The 25515-nt window shown below is 37.9% G+C and overlaps 1 protein-coding gene across 3 annotated transcripts; it reads left to right on the top strand.

Moving 5' to 3' along the window:
• LOC139466707 (cell cycle control protein 50A-like) lies at window positions 1-23769 on the top strand. 3 transcript variants are annotated; one of them, XM_071248338.1, is made up of 10 exons: window positions 1-79; window positions 3494-3627; window positions 4851-4997; window positions 6151-6346; window positions 7964-8077; window positions 8956-9174; window positions 10298-10463; window positions 15245-15273; window positions 18614-18662; window positions 19995-23769. In XM_071248338.1, exons 1-9 carry the CDS (start codon window positions 16-18, stop codon window positions 18631-18633), a joined length of 1089 nt encoding a protein of 362 aa, XP_071104439.1. In that variant the 5' UTR covers window positions 1-15; the 3' UTR covers window positions 18634-18662; window positions 19995-23769. The 3 variants fall into 3 exon arrangements, with proteins under 3 accessions (XP_071104439.1, XP_071104440.1, XP_071104441.1); XM_071248339.1 differs by lacking the exon at window positions 18614-18662; XM_071248340.1 differs by lacking the exons at window positions 15245-15273; window positions 18614-18662.
• The last annotated feature ends 1746 nt before the right edge of the window (window positions 23770-25515 follow it).

The following is a 25515-nucleotide window of genomic DNA, read 5'->3' as shown; positions in this document are numbered from 1 at the left end:
CGGCCTGTTTTGACGATGGCGACGAATTCACCACCTGAAAGTCCGACAGAAGACAAACCAGCTAGTAAAAAGCCTAAAGGTAACGATCAGTTTATTGTTTTATGAACTGTACATTGTATATGATGTAAATGATCAAACTGCTAATCTGTGAGTCCATTAAACATGTCAAATCGATCATAGCATGATGTCAAATATCCAGGTTGCTCTGTTTCCGTCTTCTCATTTTGTTTACGGCTGATGGTGATGTCGCAATTCCGGCATAATCAGGTGATAATGTCACTAGAAACAACTGTCGTCTGTTGATATTGTGTACATTCGTAATATATCTGTTAATCTAATGATCGGAAAGTGGCCGTATTATGTGAATCTGTGACAGTTGCCAATTGGTTGGGTTGGGTGTGTCTCTGTGTGTGTGTTTTTGTGTGTAGGTTTTGTTTGTTGGGGTTGGGGGAGAGAAGGGGGACCAAACGTGCAATTTCAGGAGCACACTGCACATTCTGCAGTTACCATATCTTTTCACCATTTATCTGTTTATCATTATTACGTGAGGGAATAGCATCATTAGCATGTATAGGCCTAGTATGACCATGATGACTACATTATTTATCGCGGTAACGGTAATTCTCATGATCCACACCCATGTCAACTATTTATTTATGCCAGTCTAAGCACGATAGTTCATCACTTATTGAATCAGGATTCATTGTGATATGTCGCGGGTACTCATAAGTATACACGTTAACTATTTTTATGATAGAAATTAGAATGTTTTTGAAGTGGAATTACCCTGTCCTCCACTCGAAATAGGTTTAAAAGAACTCCTTTGTTTGGTCAATGTCCCATCCCATTTGTTCGGATGATGTCCTTTGACCCAACCTAGGTTGTATACATACTGATTATGAATAGTCCAAAACAGGAAGTGATGTAAACCACATATTCCACTTATCACACCACAAAATAATGATACTGTTATAATATAGACTTGCCCGTCCTTGAGTCGCTAATGGCAGGTACTTTGATTACCAAAGTCAGTAAAGAGAGTCAGCATCGATTAATCCTAATGTCATAAAAGCTAAACAAGGAACAAGAAACATTTTGTGAAAGTCATATTTAATAGGTGGTAAGCATGCACCATTATAATCCATTATGAATTAATTACCCGATAATGTAGCATAACATGGTATATATCATGTTAAATCAATGGCCAGAAACATATTGGTCTAAGCGACCACAAATAAAGTCAAAAGGGCCATAAACCCCTCGTCAAAATGGCCACACCAACTGGGCCACACTGAAAAGTCAAAACAGCCACAAACCAAAGGTGGCAACATTATATATACAAATGTATACATATTGAATGTTTTGTATCTTTATTCATTTCATAACAAATATATTTAACCATTTTTAACAGTAGGCATGCATCAGCATCACAACTAATATCATTACTAATAGTTCTTAACCTGGGGTCTTCCTTCTAGTCCAGCATAAAAATACAAATTCACCTAAGTATTAGTGATGGGACGATACACAACGCATCGGTGGATCACAATTTTATACTTCTAGATACAAGTATCGATCACAGTCGCACACTAAGTAAAAAATATCGATTCTGACCTTGGATGAATGCTTTAATAACTGTTCCACTAAACACTAATCAGTAGATCAAGCTAATAGTGAAAAAATAAATATTTCCATCCATTGCGCTGTACTTGACACTGCCAACTGTAAATCATAGGTGTGCCAGGTATATTTGGCCATCCTGTCTATGAAAAAGATGGCTTACACACAACAGATAAGAGCACATGCAATTATCGTGATACATATTGGATCATATCAATGACTGACTGCAGTGTAAATAAAACAATCAATAGTGGGAAATTTTTTCTATATGCATGTAAAAATAATGATTATGATTCTGGACTCATATGGTCATTTTGAAATGGAAAACAAAATAGAAAAATAACATCATTAATACTTTGTCCCAGATTGTGAAAAGTGAACCCAATCAACAGGCAGCAACAAAAACACAGGTGGTCTTTTGCTGATTCAGCTGTCATTGACAATTGAGAAACTAATGTCAGTGATCTGCTTATTGTGCAGGTCTTTCCATGCTTATTGATCTCTTTGCAGTCTAAGCATTTGTCATGCTTGTTATGCAAGTAAATGCCTTAGCATCATGATTAGCTGCTGATGCTGAGTACCATCATGCTGACGATGCCGCAGGGGTTACACGTTCTCGCAAAGTGGTCTCTGGTCCTTCTTTCAGCTTGGTCCCCAAATTCTTCAATCCCCACAATTTTAATCATTTTGTTAGTTTACCAATTGTATATTGACCAATCAGATTCCACCTCTCAAACTATTTGCATTTGCTTCAAACAAAAGGGCAGCGCCCAGTCAAGATAGTCTGATCGATAATCAAAATCTATTTTGTAATATAAAGGGTCTTACTTCACAAAGTACATTCATTCCCATGAGCACCTTGATTAAAAGCATGAAAATATTTGGAAAATATCTGTCTATGCTGAATTGGCGAATTTGCAATTCCTGCAATCGACATGATTGACCGAAATCTGCATGAAAGTTTACGAACCAGATGTCGATTTCGTTTCGAGATTTTGATTGGACTATGCATAGATTTGTCCAGCCAAAATGTAACTCCATAATACCAGCCAAGTTCCGCAAGCGTCGAAACTGGACTTTTATAATCAGTTAACTCCCTGAGTCCTCAGTTGAGGATTTTCCAGTGTCTATCGATTATTTTAGTCATATTTAGGAGGGTTCCAAGGCACAAACAAGACTTACACCGTATACAATCTCATTAAAATCAGATCTTAGTCCTTGCTACCACTAAACAAAGATCTGAGGACATCCTTTTGACCTTTCTCGTATTTTGACCAGTGGAATGACTGACAAGAAGTTGACATTAGCCGCTTTCTCGTGTTTCATGGCACTAGTTCCAAACTGGTGACTTGCTTTGAAACATATTTTGACAAATTCGTGGTTAAATATTTGATAAGGGAACAAACAAATATTCTGGAATGGCTAATAGCTGGCCTAGATTGTATAGATTCAGTCATAAAGCATTTATCTGTTCGGAATACCCTGTGTTTATGTCTTTCAAGGTTGCTATGATCAAAATGATCTGGTAAGCAGTGCTCTGATTGGTTGGATGAACGGCAATTCTGATATGACCCGTAATGGGACTGTAGAAGTAGTACCAATTTCTATCGCTGCAACCTGCAATTTTGATGAACAGACAATACCTTTTTGTGTCCCCCGGGATGTGCAATGAAGTTTATTTACGTCCATTTTCAATTTGTATACGTACAAGATGCAATATTTTGTGTCCAGCAAAACCTTGGTGCTTGGATGATATCGCCATGAGTTGTCTGACAATGTTTGCATGAATATGTCTTTGATTTGACTGATGCAATGCTGGAGCCATAGGTATCGGATAACTATCTTAAAGATGCTTTGCTTACCATGATTTCAGATACAAAGTTCAAGCAGCAGAAACTTCCAGCATGGCAGCCGATCCTGACAGCGAACACAGTTCTCCCGGCATTCTTCGCCATCGGCATTGCCTTCATCCCTCTCGGCGTAGCCCTGCTTGTCACGTCAGATAATGTAACTATGATACATAACTTGGATCACAGTGGGGGGGACTTAAAATAATATCTCAGAAACCATTAACAACTATGTCTGTCATCATCTGTTCAATGAATAAGAGTACCAGTTGCAATAGAAAAAATATGAAAATGACATGGAGATAATAATTTACATAAATGTCATGACGAAGTCTTGGGGTCGATTCCCAACATGCGCACTGTATTCTTCATGATAGTATTGATGTCATGTCGTAGGTCAATGTGCGATCCTGTAATGCGTCATCATTATTACTCTTAGAATATGATGTCCCATAATGCATCATTCATGGAACATGTGGCCGCCACGTTGTTAGACTAAAGAGAACACAGAATGTTACAAGCAACACGGATGTCTTTATGTCATATCAACATTACAGGCAAAATGTGTAAAGTACACTTCTTGCTTCTGGCATTCTCCTCCATGCTTTTGCTGGAATATTGCCAAAAGCAACGTAAAACATACTCACTCACACACTTCTTGTATATGACTGCCTCCGTTGTCTGGTGGTAGAGCGTATACCCAGAGAGCAGAAGGTTGGGGGCTCAATCCCCAGCAACGTCAAAAGACATTTAAGGATGGTACTTGTTGTTACCCTTTCTGGCGCTCAGCATTCAGGGGCTAAAACAAGGACTTGTTGGCTCGGGGTCAGAATGCAGTGTCTGAGTGGGATGTTCATGTTAAACTGCGGCATGATATCTCAGTGTGCTGGCACTATAAAATAGGCATTCGTCCCGACAAGTACAAGCAGCCACACACACACACACACACACACAAGTACATGTGCATACAAGTCACTATATAAGTGCAACAATTTTGAACTCAATGATAAGGTCAGTTTCCCCTCCCCTGACCTCACTGCTTGTATACATATCATTTCAAATCCATTTGAGGAAATGGCCCTGTGAAGATCCGTGTTAGAATAGATCTACAGCAACCCATGCTTGCTGTAGAAAGGCCATGCTTGTCATAAGGGGCAACTAACAGGATCAGGTGGTCAGACTCGCTGACTTAGTTGATGCATGTCATCGTATCCCATCGCATGAATCAACACTGATGATGTCAATTATTTACAGACTGCCGTCATATAGCTGAAATATCGCTGATGCGGTGTTGAACAACAAACGAACAATTTAGAAATGGATGTGATGCCAGCAGTTAATTTATGAATATTAACATGATAAAATGTGTTCTCTCTATTTCAGATTAAGGAATATGTGTTGGACTACACAAACTGTAACAACTCCAATGTGCCCAACCAGACTTGCTCCAACTTCCTCAGTGACCCCAACACCACCACCTACCACATGACCTGCACCTGCAAGGCAACAGTCACACTTGACAAGTTCGAGGTCAGTTCTTTATCTGTCATGGTTGGAGGTAGCAGGGATGTAATCTGACTCTATTGTCATCACAACTTAAAATAAAATCACAAAATACGGAGCTGATTAATTATTGAAGTTAGCCGTATGTGTGCTAATACTTATAAAGTGAAAACAAGCCATTCCAGCGATAAGGAATATCGCGATAACAGTAATGACAAAAATTTCTAAGTGCGCCTTTCAAGATATTCATTATGCTAGTCGTAGTCATCATCAGTGAGTTTTGATCACATGGTTGCAACATGTGCAATCTAACTGAGGCTTGGCAGACGGATATGTAGCAGCATGTGCAGTGCAGCATACTTACTAGGGCTGTTACGATTCACTCGCGTATTAGGCAGCGTTAGAAATTGGCACTAGTCCTATAGTCCTTACCAAACTGCCCAATAGTAAAGGTATCCCAAGGATGAGTATAAACTGGCCCATTTTAAGGGTATTGCTATTTGTTATCATTATAAGGACTAGTGGACAAAAACTGTTAGTTTCTAACCCTGTTCGTTGAATCGAACTGTATCCATTCATGAATTGAATTCATTATTTGTGGCCACTAGAATCGAATATTTATGAATATGCAAGCATGTGCATACCCTGTACCTAAACATATCCATAAGAACATATTATATGCATAGATTTCTTCAAAGACAACACTCTTATAATATTTAATTTAACAGTATTGTGGTCACTGGTCATTGTTGCATTTGAGCAGATACTAGTACTTGGATAAGTGCAGTATATAAATATATGATATAAATAATTAACAAACCATGTCAAATAATTTATGTTGTTAATGTTTCACTGAATATGACAAATAATACATTCACTGCTGACTTGTTATTGTATTCGTGATTTAATATTCATATTCGTTACCCTATAGTCGTGATATTTGACAAAGTTTACTGCTGAATATGACCGCTGTCACTTGACTGCCGATTCGGACCCGGATTGTAACCACGTGATCCAAATTCAATGATGATGTTTATCCTTTGCATAATTTGTTGATGAGGCATTTGGTTAGCTAAAGAGACCCATGCTTTTTTTTTTTTTACAATATAACTGAAAAGGTGCGCTATGGAAGCATGATGTGAAGGTGTAGTATATATTCAAGGGCATCGTCTAACTTCAGGGCAATGTGTACATGTACTACGGCTTGACCAACTTCTACCAGAATCACCGTCGTTATGTCAGATCACGTGATGACAACCAGCTCAATGGACAGACAATCGCCCATAGCAGTCTGAACCAAGACTGCGATCCATACAGGGTTTTCAACAACACAGGTATCGCTCCTTGTGGCGCCATTGCAAACAGCCTCTTCAATGGTAAGAAATGTTAGAGTTGTTTGATAAACCATTTTTGAAATAATTCAACCGTCTTCTAGGACTTGAAATCTTATAACCGTTTTAATAGTATGATGAGTTTGAGAATGTATGTTGTTTTATGCTCTGGTCAGCCACATTGCAATTTCTTGCAACATTAAAATTAGATCTTACTGCTTGCTACTGCTACACAAAGATCTGAGGTCATCCCATCAGAATGACCTTTCACCACCTTTGACCGACCAATGAAATGAAGAACAAGAAGTCACCATTAGCCAATCTGAAAGCAGCGTTATCCAGGTTTACTGCACCAGATTCAAACTTGTGATTTCCATTCCAGGCTACGCTTTAAATGATCTTGATTCAAAATTTAAAAACTGAACAAAAGAATAGTTGTTCGAGATTGTATAGCAGTACATGAACTTCACATGGGCTATGGAAAGTCTCTCCTGTCTATCCCAAACGAGAGATAGACAATGAGTTTGACTGAATGCAGCCTGTAGCTGTTGTGTGTTAACCTTTTCAAGGTTGCATGATTACAAAACACATTCGGACAGTCACTTTCCTGATCTGGTAAGCAATGCTCTGATTTTTTGGATGAAAAGATCATTCTGATGTGCTCCGTAATGGGATGTCCTCCGATCTTTGCTTAATGGTAGAGAGAACTAAATTCTAATTTTAATAAGATTGGCCATGTTATAGCTATGTTCCCTGCCTCTCCACCAAAAGTATGCTGTTGTGTTGGGATATAAATTCTTTCTAACAGTGATCCATTCTCTGGTAATACCTTAGTTATTGACCGATAGGGGAGGCGTTGTACCACGTTTAGGATGAGTGTCTGGTTGATATATGGGGGATCGAGATGCCTATTCATCTAAGGGGCCACAATCTACTCTGCAGCATTGCATCCATTGAGCATGCCAAAAGCCTATGTTTATGGGTTTGAATCCCAGTTCACCCCGATTATGTTTCTAGGTTTGTCAAGACAATACCTGTACTCATGGGTTTCACCAAGGCAAACGTCTTAGACCTGCATCACTTCAGGCTTTCCTCCCACATTAAGCTGACACTAGTGATATGACTGGGATACTGTTAAAAGCAGCATTAAACCTAAATCACTCACACTCTTACTCTGAGTTTCCCTGAGTCACAAGCATTATCTGACAGTCTGTAGTTTCAGTCAAAAACTTTGTGGAAACAGACCTGTGAAGTTCCTGGTCAGAATAGGTCTTCAGCAACCCATGCTTGCTGTAAGAGGTGAATATGCTTGTCGTAAGAGATGACTAACAGGATCGGGTGGTCGGGGTCGCTGACTTGGTTGATGCATGTCATCGTATCCGTGCGTGGATCAATGCTTATGATATCAATCACTGGATTGTCTGGTCCAGATTATTAATAGACAGCCGTCATATAGCTGGAATATTGCTGAGTGTGGCGTTAAACAACCAACACACTTTGTGGAAATAATATATAATTATTGAAATATTGTTCATAGTGGAGTTTAGCCCAATTCACTTTCTTGCACTTTCTTTCTTGGTGAATCGTTACCACGCCATTCATGTTTATTGCATTGTGCCTTAACATGGTTAACATACTCAAGTCTGTTTCAAATGTCTGCAGACTCATTCACACTGACCTTCAAAGCGAACAGCACAACAACTGAGAATGTCGCCCTGCTGAAAACCGGAATAGCCTGGGTGTCTGACAAGAATGTCAAGTTCAACAACCCCGCTTGTGAGATATTGTTCATTCGGATTTATTGATCAGAGGTTTCAAATTATAATAACCACCTCGAACAGCTGAATAGACATTCGCTTCATAGTGAAAGTGTCAGAATTGATATTTTTAACTGAGTGTGTGACTGTGATTGATACTTTAAAATCGCGATCCACTGATGCATCGATGTATCATCCCACAACAAGTACTTTGATCTTAGGAACAGTCCTAGCCAGGAACTTGTTTGTCTGGAGCCTGCCTTCAACCAATTACAGTTTAGAACATCTACCTGCTCTATTTACAAAGCAATGGTGTTCCATACCCATGGTTCGAAATAGCATCTTAAGGCTTTCACTGGGAAATCAAGGGAGGCCATTCCTGTTCGTTTTTATGAAGAAAAGATGCTAAATGTCATTTTCAATATTAGGTTTTGGTTGTTAAATTTTGAGGTGTTGTCAAAACATGATCAGACATTGACATGTTGTGACCTCTGATTAACATAATATACTAGTTAAATTCACACCTGTGAAGATATGGGTGAGAATCGGTCTTCAGCAACCATGTTTGACTTCCTGCATGAAGATCCAGGTTAGAGTTGATCTTCAGCAACACGTTTGTCGTAAGAGGCGACTAAAGGGTGGTTCTGCTCGCTGACTTGGTTGATGAATGTCATTGTATCCCAATTGCTTGGATCGATGCTCATGATGTCAATCACAGGATTGTCTGGTCAAAACTCTATTATTTACAAACCGCCATATAACTGGAATATTGCTGAGTGCTATGTTAAGATTTGATAAACAACAAACTAACAAACAAAAACAAAAGTTGAATAAAAACATGGAATACCACCCTCTGTTTGACCTTATTTGACCCGTTACATGGTGTGCCTGTTTCAGCCTGGTCTGGCTATAGGAAGCCTCCGAACTGGCCCAAACCTGTATGGGAGCTTGACACCAATGACACCAGCGACAACGGGTATGAAAACGAAGACCTGATTGTGTGGATGAGAACTGCCGCTCTCCCCACGTTCCGCAAACTGTATCGGCGTATTGACCATAAGGGCACATTCAACAGCGGTCTTCCCGCTGGCGACTATGAGATTTCCATCACATATGGTTTGTACAATTCATACATGTAACTTTTATTTGACTCTGAAAACAAAATGTCATTTTCCAAGATATTAAACTCATATATATGTATATGATGTGTATAATTTTAGTTTTTCTCAGATTTTCAATGGCAAGCTTGTTTCTTGATGCAACATGCTTGATGTGATGACCACAGTTTCAAAAAACAACAATTGCACAATCATGTTAATACCATAATCAACTGCCTATGGAAAGCACATTTTTGTGATGTTAATACTGTTCATTGTGATTGTATGCTTGTGCCATGTTGTCTGTCAATTATACAGTGCTATGTCAATTGTTTGGTGGCGCACGGTCCTGTCTACAGCACACAGGTCACAAATCAGGTGAAGTTAAGCAATGTTGGGCACGGAGAGTAGTTGGGTGGGTGACCGTGTTTGGCCGGTTGATTCCCGAGAGTTTGCATGGCTTCGGTCCTGCCCCACACTGAAGCACATGTACCACATGTGGTGTCTCCTTAGGCAGGTGACTTTATTGAAATGTGCCTCTGTTCACCCAGCAGTGAATGGGTACCCGGTGGGAAGATATGGTAATGTGACTGTTAGCCTTCTAGCACCTTTGGTTGTATACCCCCCACAGAGCCGTAAATGAAAATCAAGGGCACTCTGATCCAGTTACCATAGTTATAATAAGATCTATCCTCGTCTAAGTGCCTGTGAGCAGTTATAACTTGAAAAGTGTGCTATACAAATTTATAATCATATTATATGATAAATATTTGGAGAAACATTGTGTTTCAGCAGCATGTACAGTCTGTGAGCATTGTGGGTATCTCTTCCCACCGAGGATTTGAATAGGTCTTCAGCAACCCATGCTTGCTGTAAGAGGCAACAATGCTTGTCATAAGAGGCAACTGACAGGCTTGCTGATTTGGTTTATGCATGTCCTCGTATCCCAGTGGCGTAGATCGATGTTTATGATGTCAATCACTGAATTGTCTGGTCCAGACCTGATTATTTACAGACCTCCCTCATATAGCTGGAATAAAACAATCCAAGTGAGTTAAGGAGGCTGATGGTTTCATATTTTTTGTCCACCATATTTCATGTTTTTTTATTTGTTTTTCAAGTAGTTTTATATCTGCTTCCAGCATACCCTGTAGAGGCCTTTGGGGGAAGGAAGAGCATCATCCTGACCACCACATCCTGGCTGGGTGGCAAGAACCCCTTCCTGGGCATCGCCTACCTTGTCGTGGGCAGCTTGTGCATCATCCTGGGCATTGTATTCCTCATCATACACCTCAAGTTTGGCAAAAAGTAAGTACACATCACCACAGTCACTTTTGAAGGTACTTGTATGTTAGATCAGTAGGTTGTCACGCTCGTGTGTTTGTGATGTCATAGATGCTGTGATCTGTGTCTCATGTTGTTATTTTGTAGTCAGTGTATTGTTCTGTAAAGTGAAATAGACAGTGTTTTGTCAGGTGAAATAGACAGTGTTATGTCAGGTGAAATAGGCAGTGTTATGTCAGGTGAAATAGACAGTGTTATGTCAGGTGAAATAGACAGTGTTATGTCAGGTGAAATAGACAGTGTTATGTCAGGTGAAATAGGCAGGTGAAATAGTGTTATGTCAGGTGAAATAGACAGTGTGATATCAGGTGAAATAGACAGTGTGATATCAGGTGAAATAGACAGTGTTATGTCAGGAGAAATAGACAGCATTTGTCCAGGTTTGATTCCCCAGATGGGTGAAATGTATAAAGCCCATTTCTGGTCCTCTGTCATGTTTCTGGCACATTGCTAAGAGCGGTATAAAAACCTACTCACTCACACATGTACAGCCAAGCATACGAGGAGAGGTGTATCATATATAGTGACCTGAGCTGATTAGATTATGATCATATATCAGCTCTGTTCAGCATGTTCATCCCTAATGGGACTCCAAAAGCAGACTAGATTCCTAATATCCCATGTTTGTGAACACAACTTAAATCTGACGTAGATATTTCCCATGATTTCCAGACATCACTATTGCCAATCATGTAACTTCTGTTGCCAACTGATCACGAGGAGGATGCTGTTTTCAGTTGGCGTGTGAATGTATTGATGATGCACCCAGCCTGGGACAAACAGCGGTATTTGGCAGTTTTCCCTCCTGGTTCAGAAGAATGTTCCATACTTTGCCAACAGTTCTAATGCTTACTTGAGAGTTCAGAAATTCTTAATCTTGAAACAAAGTTTCTCTTAGCAGAGTTAGGGTTATGTTTGCAGTAACCAAGGGCCCCGTTTCACAAAGCCATCTTAGCGCATGACTATCATAAGCCTATGTTAAAGTATGGGAGTTGGGGTCATCTTAGCACTATGGCTGTCATAACCCTATGTTAAAGTATTGGAGTTGGGGTCATCTTAGCGCATGACTATCATAAGCCTATGTTTAAGTATGGGAGTGGGGGTCATCTTAGCGCTATGACTATCATAAGCCTATGTTAAAGTATGGGAGTTGGGGTCATCTTAGCGCTACGGCTATCATAAGCCTTTGTTAAGGTATGGGAGTTGGGATGAACTTAGCGCTAAGATCACTTTGAGAAACGGGGCCCAGTTTGTTGAATTTTTTATTATGTTGAAGTTGAATTATTATTTGTTCCCCTGTCATCAGAAATATTTATTGCATGAAAGCATTTAAGGCCAATCATGTTTCTTGTTTTAGCAATTTTCTTGGCCTTTGCCAAAGCAATTGATTTCGTTTTTGGTTGAAAATAGCTGTTGCAATATCCTAACAGTCAAAGGTCTCAAATGAATGAGGTGACAGATGTAAATCAGGAGTAGATGGTGCATTAACCTTTTTTATTCCTGGTATCATTACTCAAAATTGAAACTGAAATTTCAGAGATTATACATGTAGTTTCTAAAATCATGTGAACAGAGATAGGACGCACCTGTTTATTGCCGAGACATGCTGTGTCTTTGTAGTTTTAATTGATAATAATAAGCACCTGTTTTTAGTTACGGCATGGCTGAATTTGTCTTCTGTTACAGTTGTAGTATGTTGTTGTTCATTAAGTAACTGTGTGTTTTATGCGACAGCCGATTCGATGCCTGGTAGTCACTTAGTGGCATGGTGGTAAGGATGTATTGTGTTTCTGATCTGTTTCTTACTAACTAGTCGTTGAGTTGCTGTGCTGTTCACATCAAAACGTTAATAGTATTACCATTTAGTTTTGCTATTGGAACATTTTGCACCCACTTTTGAAGTACCTGTGCACAAAGCCTGGATTTATCAGCTCACTGAACACTGTTTGATGAGCTCTAACAAGCACTGTTGTCTGTCTGATTAGAAGTAACAGAGTCAATATGACTGGAAAATCATTTGTGATATTTCAATATTTTTATAACATGTTTGTATTGTTTGTTTGTTGTTAAACAATCTATTAACAGTTATCTAACATGGGGTATATAATTGAGTCTGGACCAGGCAATCCAGTGAATGATATTATGATATCATCTCCGCCGCTGTGGTACAATGACACTCATTCAGTCAGGTCACCAAGTCTCGCCACCCAATCCTCCAAGTCACCACTGATGACAAGCTTATGTTGCTGGGGAGTAATTGCAAGGGTTGTCGGGGTTACGACGGATGTAAGCCTTTGGATTCAAATGAATTAGTGTTGATCAGTGTTCACAAAGTGCTAAACACTATTCTTTTTTTTATAGGAATTGCTTAGAAGTTGACGGATGACAAGGTAGACACAATTTTATGGATAACAACTTCTTTAATACTGTAAAAAGTGACGTTTCGGTATAGATCCTTATACCGTTGTCAAGCGAGGTATAAGGATCTATAACAAAACATCGTTTTTTACAGTATTAAAGAAGTTGTTATCTATAAAATTGTGTCTACCTTGTAAACACTATTCAACAGACAGACTGACTATCTTAAAACAGTGTTTGAAAATAGAAAATAAATGTCACGTTTGTGAAGGATTTGATATCGATTGCAGTACATGATGTGTTTGTCCTTTTTCTTTACAAATTTGTTTTTTATAAACAGATGATAAAGATAACTGAAAAATGACAAGTTTTTCAGAGATTTTTCATGCTCAAAATATATTTGTGTAAGGATATGACATCTTGTGTATCAGACAATATTGTCACATAATTCTGATACGGCTTTGCCACACATTGAATTGATACAGCATTGCCACACATTCTATAGGTACATGCCACACTTTGTATCGATACCGCGATGCCACACATTGAAAAGATACAGTGATGCCACACTTTGTATCAATACAGCATTGCCATATATTGTATCGATACAGCGCTGCCATTCATTGTTCATGTTGTATTGATACAGGTTTGCCACACATTGTATCAATACACCTTATCCACATATTGTATTGATACAGTGTTGCCACACATTGTATCAATTCAGCATAGCCACACATTGTATCAATACAGCATAGCCACACATTGTATCGATACAGCATACCAACACATTGTATCGATACAGCATTGCCACACATTGTTTCGATACAGCTTTGCCAAACATTATATCAATACAGCTTCTCCACATATTGTATTGATACAGCATTGCCAAAAGATTCTATAGATATATGACGCGCATTGCATCTATAAATCATTGCCACACATTGTATCAATACAATGTATATATATATATATAGTCGACACAGTTTGTATTCATATGCCATTCTGTCGATGACAATCCTACCTGATGTCCATCTGTTAGTATAAGCCGTGAATGTCAGTCGTCCCTTGTGGGCAGTCCGACTTGGAATAGGTCCCCAGCAATCAATGCTTGTCAGAAGACGTGACTCTGGCTTGGTGAATTGGTTAATTGCCTGTCATACCCTGACAGCATGGGATGTTGCACATTATATCAAGGACTATTTCTGGTTTCGACTATAAGAAGGCTGCCATATAGTATTGCTAAGTGTGATCTCTGACAACAAACAAACAAGTCAGACATCCAATACTAGTGATTCCCGAAGATGACAATTTGAACTTTAAGGCACACAATACCCAATGTAGAATGGTAAAAGTGATGACTTTGATCACCTTGTCCTAAGACGTAGTGCTAGCCCATAGGTTAATGCTGTATTCGTGAGTTAATATTTGAGATTTTACCTGCAGTAGTTTTAATTCTTGAACAGAGCTGTTGGAGTTCACAAGAACAGCTACGGTAATTAACAGAACCTGAGTTCTGCTTGTATTCACGTGGCATGACTACTCTGAGATGGCAGTGTTACCATGGAAACATGGCTGGGAGATGGGACTGTGGTATGCATGTTGTTACCCCTAGCAACACACAGTCTGAGGCCCCCAACATATAACCCAGCCATGCATGACCTCACCCGCTTACAATGGAGTTATGGTGTATATATCATAATCCTACACTCTTCAAGCGGCCTTTAAGAATCTGCAACCCAATAGCAACTATTTATGTTTAGATTGTCTCCAGCCTTGATCATGTTAATCATCTGCAAATTCATTTTGTAAAATCAAAGTGTATCACTCTTGTTTCAATCAAGGAAGTGCAAAAAGTAAATTTTTTAGCTCTTGCATTGGGCCCATTATGTTATCTGTAACATATTAATACAGATATTGGCTATGATATTAAATGATACTAGCAATGAAGTGTTTTTTTAATAGCGATACTGGAATGGAGTTGTTACAGATTTTTGTACAAAAACATGGCTACATTTGCTGCAACCAGAGACCATATAATAGATCTCTGCTGCAACCTAGTATTATCTGTCAGTGCAGAGTTACCCCCCTTTGATATATATCCTGATAGATCTGTCCTTTATGTAGCACTCTAATGGGTGTTTATTAATTCATAATTATCTCTGAACATTACCTTTCAATTGTAGATATCACCTCTATGAAAAAGAAAAGGCACACACACAGAATTAATGTTTTGCACATGTTTAAACTTCATTTTTAATTAACATGTCCAAAATTTAATGGATATTGTCAAATGCATATTTTATGCAATGGCAGTGTCATGTGTCTTGATTGATGTCACAATATACTGATTGATATTTTTTTCTTTTTCTTTTTCCCTGTACTTGAAGAAAAAGTCAAGATATTTCGTTTGCAATAGGTACCAGTATGAATTCAGCTACTGAAATAGCTTTATTTGCAAACAACTGCTTTACAATACAGATTTTGAAAGATCTGTTTCATGTTTCGTTATTATGTATCTGCTTCTTATTATGATTATCATTGATTTTATCATAACTGAATAACTTGTGAGATAAAGTAATCATAAAAGAACTCTTTGAGGAACATTTGCCCAGAATTAAAACAGAAGTGAAATTTCTTCTGACAGCGCATCTCAATTTGAAAACTTTTTTGTAAATTACATGTGGTAGTCATAAATTTATTTGTTGAAAAATAAGTCATGGATATATTTTAATATGTACATGGCTGAAATATTGCCGATGCAGTATTAATTTTTAGAAAATCCATCAAAGAGTTCAATTTGAGAAATTCCTTATTGACATAATCTGAATTTGAACATCTGATGAATATGCAAGGGCGATATTGTATTTGATTAAACTATGACATTAATATAGTAAATGTTCGAAGCAATATTACGATGCTGATATTAATTATGCCGTTTACAAGTAGATTTCCGGACCCTCTTTCAAAATCTGTCAGTGAGCAAGGAGCACCTAAAGTATTTCAGTAGCTGTGTACACGAATTCCGTGGCATCCTTTGAGTTGTACAGGGGCGTGTAACATGCAGCTTGCAACTGTCTGCTACAACACTACACTTGGACCTTAGTGCATGACTAGCCCTCTCCAGCCCTGCTTCATCCAGCTGGTAACAGTTGTAGGCCGTCACAGACATTCCCCAGAAATACCTTCTACAGAGTTCATTTTTACTGATTTATATGTGGTGGTGGTAAAACCTTTCATTTTTATTCTATAAAATTCAATTTGGAAAAAAGAAGCCTTTCAACCCAGTGTCTTGGGGTGAGGGGTGGGAGGTGTACTTAGAAAGGAAGGAGGAAAATAGATTCACAAGAGGAAGTAATTTGACAGCAGAACTTTGAATAATGGACACAAGACGTCTTCTTTTTCTTTTATTGTGATTTATGTTGAAGTATTTTCAAGTAAATGTCATGTATGTTTTGTTTGGAAGTGATAGATATTTTAGAAAATACCATGTAAAAGAAATGATGCATTATTGAAAAATGTTGGATTTGTTTTAAATTAGGAGGGTATTAAATTAAGTATTCTGAGAAAAAATTATGTTTCTGGGTGGTAATCGCTTCAGCTAAAGTATTGTCATCTCTATGTTGTTGACTGAAATATATGATACGGGCTTTCAGTGTCTTTCATTTGACTTCTTTGTCAATTGTTACTGGATTAATGTAGACAAATGTTAGATTAGATTGGAGCAGTCCTCTTTCCATATTGAAATTAAAAAATAACACTGAAAATCTTATATATATTTTGTTCCTCTTCTATGGTGTTTTCTTAATGCATCATAAACATCTGCAATTCTATCTAATGACTTTTTTTTTAAACAATGTTGCAAATTATTACTTTTTTTTAAGCTCCCCTGACTGAAAGTCAAGTGAGCTTTTGTCAAGGCCTTCTTGTCCACAGCAGTTGCGTGTCTGTAAACATCTTATTCCCAGAAACCACTTGACCAATGAAGCTGAAACTTTACATGCTTGTTCCTATCAATGATGTCACCTGAATTTATTCAAATGTAGTTTCCAATATGGCCACCAAGGCAGCCATATTGAAAGAGCTTTTTATGGTCATTGTTGTTCAAAGTATAATTAAATTTGTGTAATTGGTAGTAGTTTCTCAGCGTTAGAAATTGACACTAGTCTATTGTCCTTGCCAAACTGTCCAATAGTTAAGTATCTTAAGGACAAGTAGAAATTTGTCCTTTTTGAGGGTTTTGCTATATGTTATCATTATGAGGACTAGTGGATAAAAATTGTTAGTTTCTATCGCTGTTTCCTGTGGTTTGGAAACAGAGATACTTGTTTCATATTTGTCCTCAGTATTGATGAACAAAATATTTGAAAAGCAATGTTAAGTGGCTGTCAACATTTTCAACTTTTGACTTCATATCCAGGTGAGCTACAGTACCATGGAGCTATTTTTTGTTTTGTTTATTTGATGTTAATATAAAATGTTATATGAAAGACATGATAAGATAGAGACTGCTTCACTCTGATGTAGGATTTGTCAGCATTGTCTTCCCTGTGTCAAGGAAGGAGCTAGAAAGCCCATTATATCCACATACGGTAGCAATGTTAATGCATCCTCGTCCCTCTGTGCATGTGAGTGCCTGCATTAACTGTGCATATAATCCAATGCCCCGTACAGGTCAGCCACTCTCTGCTTCATCTGCTTCTTTTTATTTAGTAAAAATACTCATGGATGATTTTCAGGCACCAACTCATTCACTAAAGGAATTTATGATTTTACATGTACAGTAAACTATGTTTATAACGAATACGCTTATAACAAACTTACTGATATAACAAATTTTTTTTTAGTCCTTTGTTATATATATTCCCTATATATATACGCTTATACCGAACTACGGTTATTACAAACTAAAATTAGTGGTCCCTTTGAGTTCGTTATAACCGTAGTTTACTGTATAGTCATAATCCCTTTTTAAGATAAAGCCTCTGGCTTATTTTCCTCAAAAGATGCTTTTGAAAAAGTTCAAAGTTGCTTCTTATAAAAAATATATGTGTCTTTCTGATTTCAGTTCTTGCATGAAACTTCGTCTTTTGCTATATCTGTACTAAGTTCAATCATTTATCTGTGTCATCTTGGTCATATGGTCTACAACTGTTTTAGCCTGTACATGCAAATTGATATGCTTGTGCTATTGATAGTTAGTCTGTAGGGCTGTATGTTAGAAGTCCCTGCAGGATTGGATGTAGCAGACAGTTGGGACCATGTTACACAGGGACCTATAGAGGATGTAGCTTCAGATCTACAAGCTCCGTGGCATGGGACAGCATCTAGCAGAAGCTTTTATGCAAATCAGCATATTTCACCCAAACGTCATTCTTACTTGTGTATTTTTCTTCTGTCATTTTCATGAAGAATTTATGTACATATTTGATGTCTATAAGCACACACACACATTAATTAATGTTATTCATGCTTGAATTTATAAATTGTGTTTTTATAAATTTTGGTAAAAAACATATTTTTCAGACTAAATTCAGATTTGTTTTATTTTCATTTTATAAATTTGTTTCATTATGATTGTTCAATAAGTAATCATTGTTTTTAGTTCAATAAAGAATTTAATTTTGAAATCTAAGATGGCCGTTTGGAATTGTAAAATGTCCTGATCTGCATCAGCTCAATGTGTTTATTTGCTGTGGTAAAGAGAGTTATCCCCCCTCTCTAGATGCTAGTCAGCCAGATATCTCTTTACATTTCAGACACAATGTTTGGTCCATGAATGTTCATTCATCATGTTCATTCACTTTGGTAAATTTGGTATTTTTACCTGGGTGTATCATCTTGTGCTATGCCTACATCCCCTTTGACAAACATGGACACTTAGTCTTTGTTTGTGATTGATATATTGCTTGTCATGTGCATGCCCAAAACAGCTTCATGCAATGTTGATTGATCGAATGAGCAGAATCGACAATGTTTCGTAATTCTATGTCCAGGATTAGTAGCTTGTTCAAACTGCAATTTCTTTAGAAATGGCCGTCAAATTGACAAAATAAAATTTCATTACCGGTAATTATTTCTTTCCACTAAGATGAGGAAGATCAACCTTCAAAAATTATGATTTTAGACCAAATTTTGTTTAATGGATGTGAAGACACAGAAGGAAAGTGATATTTTGTCCGGGCCGACTAAGGGTAAATTGCAGAGTTGTGGCCCTTAGTTGTCAGGATTTGCTGATTGTGAGAAACCAAAAACACATGATCCTTCTGTGGGCCTCATCAGCTTGATCATATACATACACGTAAGCAGTAAATGTTGACAGTCTGCATCACTTTAGACTTTCCTTGTGCCTTACGCAGATATGATGTGATTTTGGTAAAAGCAGCACCAATTCATTCAAAATTATATAAATGATATTATTTTTAAAATCCCTGCTTATGAATCAGGCTTCTGGCTTATTTTCCCCAACAGAGGCTTTCAAAATGTTCAAAGTTTCTGCTTGTTAAAAGAATGTGTTATTTTTTTCTTATCTTTACAATTATGATAACAAGCTCATCCATCAAGCCAAAAATCTAAATTTTTGCAGAAATTTTTGACAGAAAATGTTATAAAAAGGTAATAACCATGATTGCCTGACATGCCATGACGTGCAATATGCCATGACAGTCATGTCCTGTTTACATAGAGAAGTACATCTGATCACGTCAAGCTTTACAATTGGTGGTTAGGTAGCAACTGTTCATTCATAGGTTTGATTTTGTTTCAAATTTATCATTTTCAATTTATCATTTTCTTGTTGATTTGCTCTTTGTTTTAGTTTATAACCAGCTTTCAAGATTCTTTTTATAATTGTAATGTTCATAATTGATCATGTCAGGAAGTATTGCAATTCTATTTTAATATTAATCGTATTACAATTAAAATTATACTAATATTGTATCTGTAGCAGTTATCCCATTTATAATCTGATGATATTCTTAAAGACCTCGGAATAATATTGAGCCGTAGACTGAACACATACCAATGTTTGTGATCACTTTCATAACTATTTGTTAAAACTACAAGAATTACTTATTTTCAATTTCTGTGTAACAGCTCCACCAAATGGCCTGTGCATTAAGTTGTTTTTTTTGTTTTCAGACATAGTGACATGACCAATGTGACCAACCGTGACGCCTACTAGAACAGGAACTAGAACACCTGGAACCCAGAGGTCATGACCTCAACATTTTCACCTCTATAACAAGATCTCCAACCACAGTCTTTTAGCAACTTTTGTAAGAAAGAGCCTTCTGAACAGATTCCCTTCTCTAAAATTAGGTTGGTGGTAAAAATAACACATTTAGGAAGCATGTTTATTTAATTTTTTGAGTGAAGTGTTTAATGAATCATGGGCTGTTTGAAATAAACAAATATATAAAATGTAATGAAAGAAACATGTTACTTCCCTATCCAGTTTGATAACAGAAATTAGTCAAAATACTTGGCTTGAACACGAGTGACTTTTCATTATTTTTTATTTCTGCTTGGTAGCTCAAAAGACCAAGTTACATGAGTTCTTACGACTGAATCTTCACTGAGTATTTCCAAGATGGACCATATACTGAAGGAAATACTAGTATATAAGGGAACAGCTATGAATGGAAGCATGATTTGTGTGGTGTTTGGTATGTAGCCAAACATTGAGATAGTGTTGGAAATATACCAAATACTGACTTCGGTTTTTGATTTTAAGCATTTTCTTGAACACAGTGTGTAGTGTTCTGCTTTACTGTAGGTGTTCCTGTATTTCTTTCCATCAGTATATTTGGTGTTTTTAATTCACAGAACCCATCTTGCCTTGCTGGCTTTACTACATCACCACTAATTCTGGAATGCTTTTATTCCGCTGCTGTTTACTGGGTTAAAACAGGGATCATAGTTTCGTATTGTCACAGACTTCTGCATTGTGTACTTGACATAATGATGAAACATCTCATTTATAAAATTATCTTTGATATTTAGTGTGCATGCATAAAATAAAATATTTCCTCGAGGAAATATTTTTTTGAACAATTGATACTTTTCACCTTTCTAAAATTATCATCTAAAACAGTTTCAAATAGCTTCTTGTGACGTTCTGTCAAATGAATATCTGAATTTGTTTAGCATGTTTTCTGCAATATTTATAAGAGTTCCCAATTGCTAAGCATTCTACAAGTTATTGAAAAATTATACTTTGTAAGAAGCACTTTTAACAATACATGTCATTACTAATATCAAGTATGACACATTTTCATCTCATAACTGAAGCATATTTTTCAAATTACTCATTCCCTAATCGGCTACTGCTGAATTTATGCTGACTTTTGTATCTGTGTGTATACTTCGAATAGTTGTTTAAAATTCTGTTGTTCTAGATAATTTGGGAAATTTTGTCAATTTTTTAGTTTCACCTAAACACTTTAAAAATGAAGGATAAGCTTAATCATGTCAGTCAGCATATGTAATTGGTTGTAAACTCTTACCAAGCATTGACATGGTGTTTATTATCTTGATTGTTGTTTATTCTTATTGCTTAGTGTGTCACAAGCATTGTGTTGAGCTATTGGCTTTATCGGGATGTGTCTGTCTGTGATCAGAAGTGATGTTCATTCTTTAATATAAAACTTTCTTTCCAATGTCTGATGGGATGCCTGTGTAGGATGCCAGGTTAGGATGGTGGCCGAGTAAACTGCCAGGCAAAAGAAAGTATGCACCCAAGTTTTATGTGGCTAAGAATGAACAAACGAGAAATGGTTATTCTTTTGTGATGAACTTGGACCTGTTTTGGACCTTACGTTTGCAGTGTTCTGGCGACTGTTTTCAGCCAGATAACATTTGTAACGCTTAAGTCAAATCCTGTTTAGAAGTGTATACTTTCTTTGCCCAAGCAGTTTATCTGATGCTTGGCGTAACGGGACTAATGAGGATGTGGTATTGCCGCATTTTGATGGCATAGATATTTGCATCTTGCCAAGGCAAGGGAGTTAACTGACTATAAAACTAGGCTGGAAATGTAGTTGACATCCGGTTGTAAACTACTGTGCAGATTTCAGTAGATTGCAGGATTTGCAAGCATGTGTACCGCCAACTTTGTGACAACAGAAATTTTCTAAATCTTTTAATGCTTTTAATCAAGGTGCTCACATGATTTGATGCACTTAAGACCCGTTTCATTTCAATATAGATCTTGATTATCGATGAGATTGTCTTCACTTGAGCAAATGCAACTGATATTGGTCAATATAAATTGTAACAGACACTTGTCCAGCCTAGTGCGGCAAGGGTGGAAACAGGACTTTTACAGTCAGTTCATTCCCTTGCCTCGGGAAGATGGGATATTTGTGTGTGTGCTATGATCTTGCACAGACTCAATTGTTTATAGGTCTTTGTGACCATGGTTATAAAGTTGGAGTTTTTTCTGACTGGCAAGAGATAAGGTTGGCAGGGGAGTTGTGTTTCTAAGTAACGTCAGGATCTGCTGATTCAGCCTGGTTATGATCCTTGGTATGTCAGCATCCTGTGCTCTTGGGCATCACCAAAGTGGTAAGTGAGAGTGACCTGCATCCTTTCCTGCTGTACTGCATCCTCATCCTGAAATACAGTTAACATGGCTTAAAACATGAAGTTATTGAACTGCTCTGGTTTTACATTCCATGACCAATCATAGGAAATTACAGTTCAGTTCTGTGGAGTGGCTGATATTGACTTCTCTTAATGTGGCTGCATCGTGCATTGATGCTCATTGGACGTAGTGATCTCATCCAGCAAGTGGTCCAAAATTGTAAAGTTAAAAAAAATGTTGTTGAAGTTGTAGACTTGTAGCATTGATAAATATTTTTCTGATCTATCACTGAAACAATTGTTTCACATTGAATGTAACGTGAATATTCCACCAGTTGTTGACAAGAGATACTTCATCCCACAGTTTGGAGAAAGTATGCTAGTTTTAAGCTGACTCATTAGATAACAATTTTGGTTTGATTAAAATCTCTTTATGGTAATCTGTATGGTACTCTACATCAGGTATGTGAGAATAGTGTGTGTGATGTGTATGTTGCCATGGTTATTGGTGTAACAAATATGGAAACACTGTATATGATGATGTAAGTTCTATATACTGTCTAAGATAGCCCGTTGTTGTACATCTTGCTAGTCTGTGTTTCCAATTGCACATGTCGGTAAAATTGTATATTTCTTTTATTGTTGACCAGATTGCTACTGCTGTAAACTGTTGTACACTCGGTACATATGCTGTGTGTTGGTCCATATCCTCAGTCTAGTGTCCTCGACCGTTGTGATCAATATCACACCATGAAAAGCTTTTTAAATGTTTCTCATCACCATGCAGGTCATGTTAAACTTGATCTGTCACAATTTGTCAAGGCAATCAATTTCTATTTTTATCCATTAAAAATATTGTTTTATATTAGCATGTTTTCCCTATCGATGTAAACATTGTTTGGATTTTAACATTATTTTCCCTTTCCATGGTTTCTGCCTATTGACCTTATTGGTATAAAGCCTTGTGACCTGACAATTAATAATGTGAAACTAAACAAAGGTTATGAAAAGCAGACATTATTATTGAGTACAGATTGTAGCATATATAGAGAAAAATTATATCCTTATTTTCACCATATGAAAGCAGGAATATAAAAGCAGTGCTTGTTTCCTCATTCCATGTGAGCTGTTCAGCTCTGTAGGCAATGCCAGGTGACAATGTATCCTTCAGGGCAATGTAACCTTGACACTCTCCTTTCTCTCACAATTACTCTTGCTCCATAAGAAACATTGTTGTACATAGCAATCTTTGTCACTGTGATTTTAATTTATGTCAATGTATACATTTCATTTAGTAATTATCAATTGTTATGTTTTCAATAAATCTATTCTGTGAATGTGTTCTGTTTGTACGTCCTTCCGCGAAATGTGTACATGTGGCTTGTGTACTCCCTTGTTTATGTGTAGTTGACTCCATCCTTGTGTAGAGTTGACTGGTCCTGTACGTACTACAGATGAAGCATGTATACTGGACTCCATCCTTGTGTAGAGTTGACTGGTCCTGCACTTACTACAGATGAAGCATGTATACTGGACTCCATCCTTGTGTAGAGTTGACTGGTCCTGTACATACTACAGATGAAGCATGTATACTGGACTCCATCCTTGTGTAGAGTTGACTGGTCCTGTACTTACTACAGATGAAGCATGTATACTGGACTCCATCCTTGTGTAGAGTTGACTGGTCCTGTACTTACTACAGATGAAGCATGTATACTGGACCCCATCCTTGTGTAGAGTTGACTGGTCCTGTACTTACTACAGATGAAGCATGTATACTGGACTCCATCCTTGTGTAGAGTTGACTGGTCCTGTACTTACTACAGATGAAGCATGTATACTGGACTCCATCCTTGTGTAGAGTTGACTGGTCCTGTACTTACTACAGATGAAGCATGTATACTGGACTCCATCCTTGTGTAGAGTTGACTGGTCCTGTACATACTACAGATGAAGCATGTAGGCTGACTCCATCCTTGTGTAGAGTTGACTGGTCCTGCACGTACTACAGATGAAGCATGTAGGGTGACTCCATCCTTGCGTAGAGTTGACTGGTCCTGTACGTACTACAGATGAAGCATGTAGGCTGACTCCATCCTTGTGTAGAGTTGACTGGTCCTGTACGTACTACAGATGAAGCATGTAGGGTGACTCCATCCTTGTGTAGAGTTGACTGGTCCTGCACTTACTACAGATGAAGCATGTAGGGTGACTCCATCCTTGTGTAGAGTTGACTGGTCCTGTACGTACTACAGATGAAGCATGTAGGCTGACTCCATCCTTGTGTAGAGTTGACTGGTCCTGTACGTACTACAGATGAAGCATGTAGGGTGACTCCATCCTTGTGTAGAGTTGACTGGTCCTGCACTTACTACAGATGAAGCATGTAGGGTGACTCCATCCTTGTGTTGAGTTGACTGGTCCTGTACGTACTACAGATGAAGCATGTAGGGTGACTCCATCCTTGTGTAGAGTTGACTGGTCCTGTACGTACTACAGATGAAGCATGTAGGGTGACTCCATCCTTGTGTAGAGTTGACTGGTCCTGTACTTACTACAGATGAAACATGTAGGGTGACTCCATCCTTGTTTAGAGTTGACTGGTCCTGTACTTACTACAGATGAAGCATGTAGGGTGACTCCATCCTTGTGTAGAGTTGACTGGTCCTGTACTTACTACAGATGAAACATGTAGGGTGACTCCATACTTGTGTAGAGTTGACTGGTCCTGTACATACTACAGATGAAGCATGTAGGATGACACCATCCTTGTGTAGAGTTGACTGGTCCTGTACTTACTACAGATGAAGCATGTAGGATGACCCCATCCTTGTGTAGTGTTGAGTGGTCCTGTACGTACTACAGATGAAGCATGTAGGCTGACTCGTCCTTGTGTAGAGTTGACTGGTCCTGTACTTACTACAGATGAAGCATGTAGGATGACACCATCCTTGTGTAGAGTTGACTGGTCCTGTACTTACTACAGATGTAGGATGACACCATCCTTGTGTAGAGTTGACTGGTCCTGTACTTACTACAGATCAAGCATGTAGGATGACCCCATCCTTGTGTAGAG

Source organism: Haliotis cracherodii, unplaced genomic scaffold (genome assembly GCF_022045235.1).
Source record: "Haliotis cracherodii isolate W230 unplaced genomic scaffold, xgHalCrac1.p SCAF_19, whole genome shotgun sequence".
Lineage (NCBI taxonomy): Eukaryota > Metazoa > Mollusca > Gastropoda > Lepetellida > Haliotidae > Haliotis > Haliotis cracherodii.
Note: the sequence above shows the minus strand (reverse complement) of the source record. Positions and strands in the feature narration are given on the sequence as shown.

What these genes read in the sequence shown, in the direction of transcription:
- LOC139466707 (XM_071248338.1), top strand. Translation starts at nt 16, where the DNA reads ATGGCGACGAATTCACCACCTGAAAGTCCGACAGAAGACAAACCAGCT. An exon ending in TGCAAACAGCCTCTTCAATG is followed by an intron (nt 6,347 to 7,963) that starts GTAAGAAATGTT and finishes AAATGTCTGCAG; the next exon opens with ACTCATTCACACTGACCTTC. An exon ending in CAAGTTCAACAACCCCGCTT is followed by an intron (nt 8,078 to 8,955) that starts GTGAGATATTGT and finishes TGCCTGTTTCAG; the next exon opens with CCTGGTCTGGCTATAGGAAG.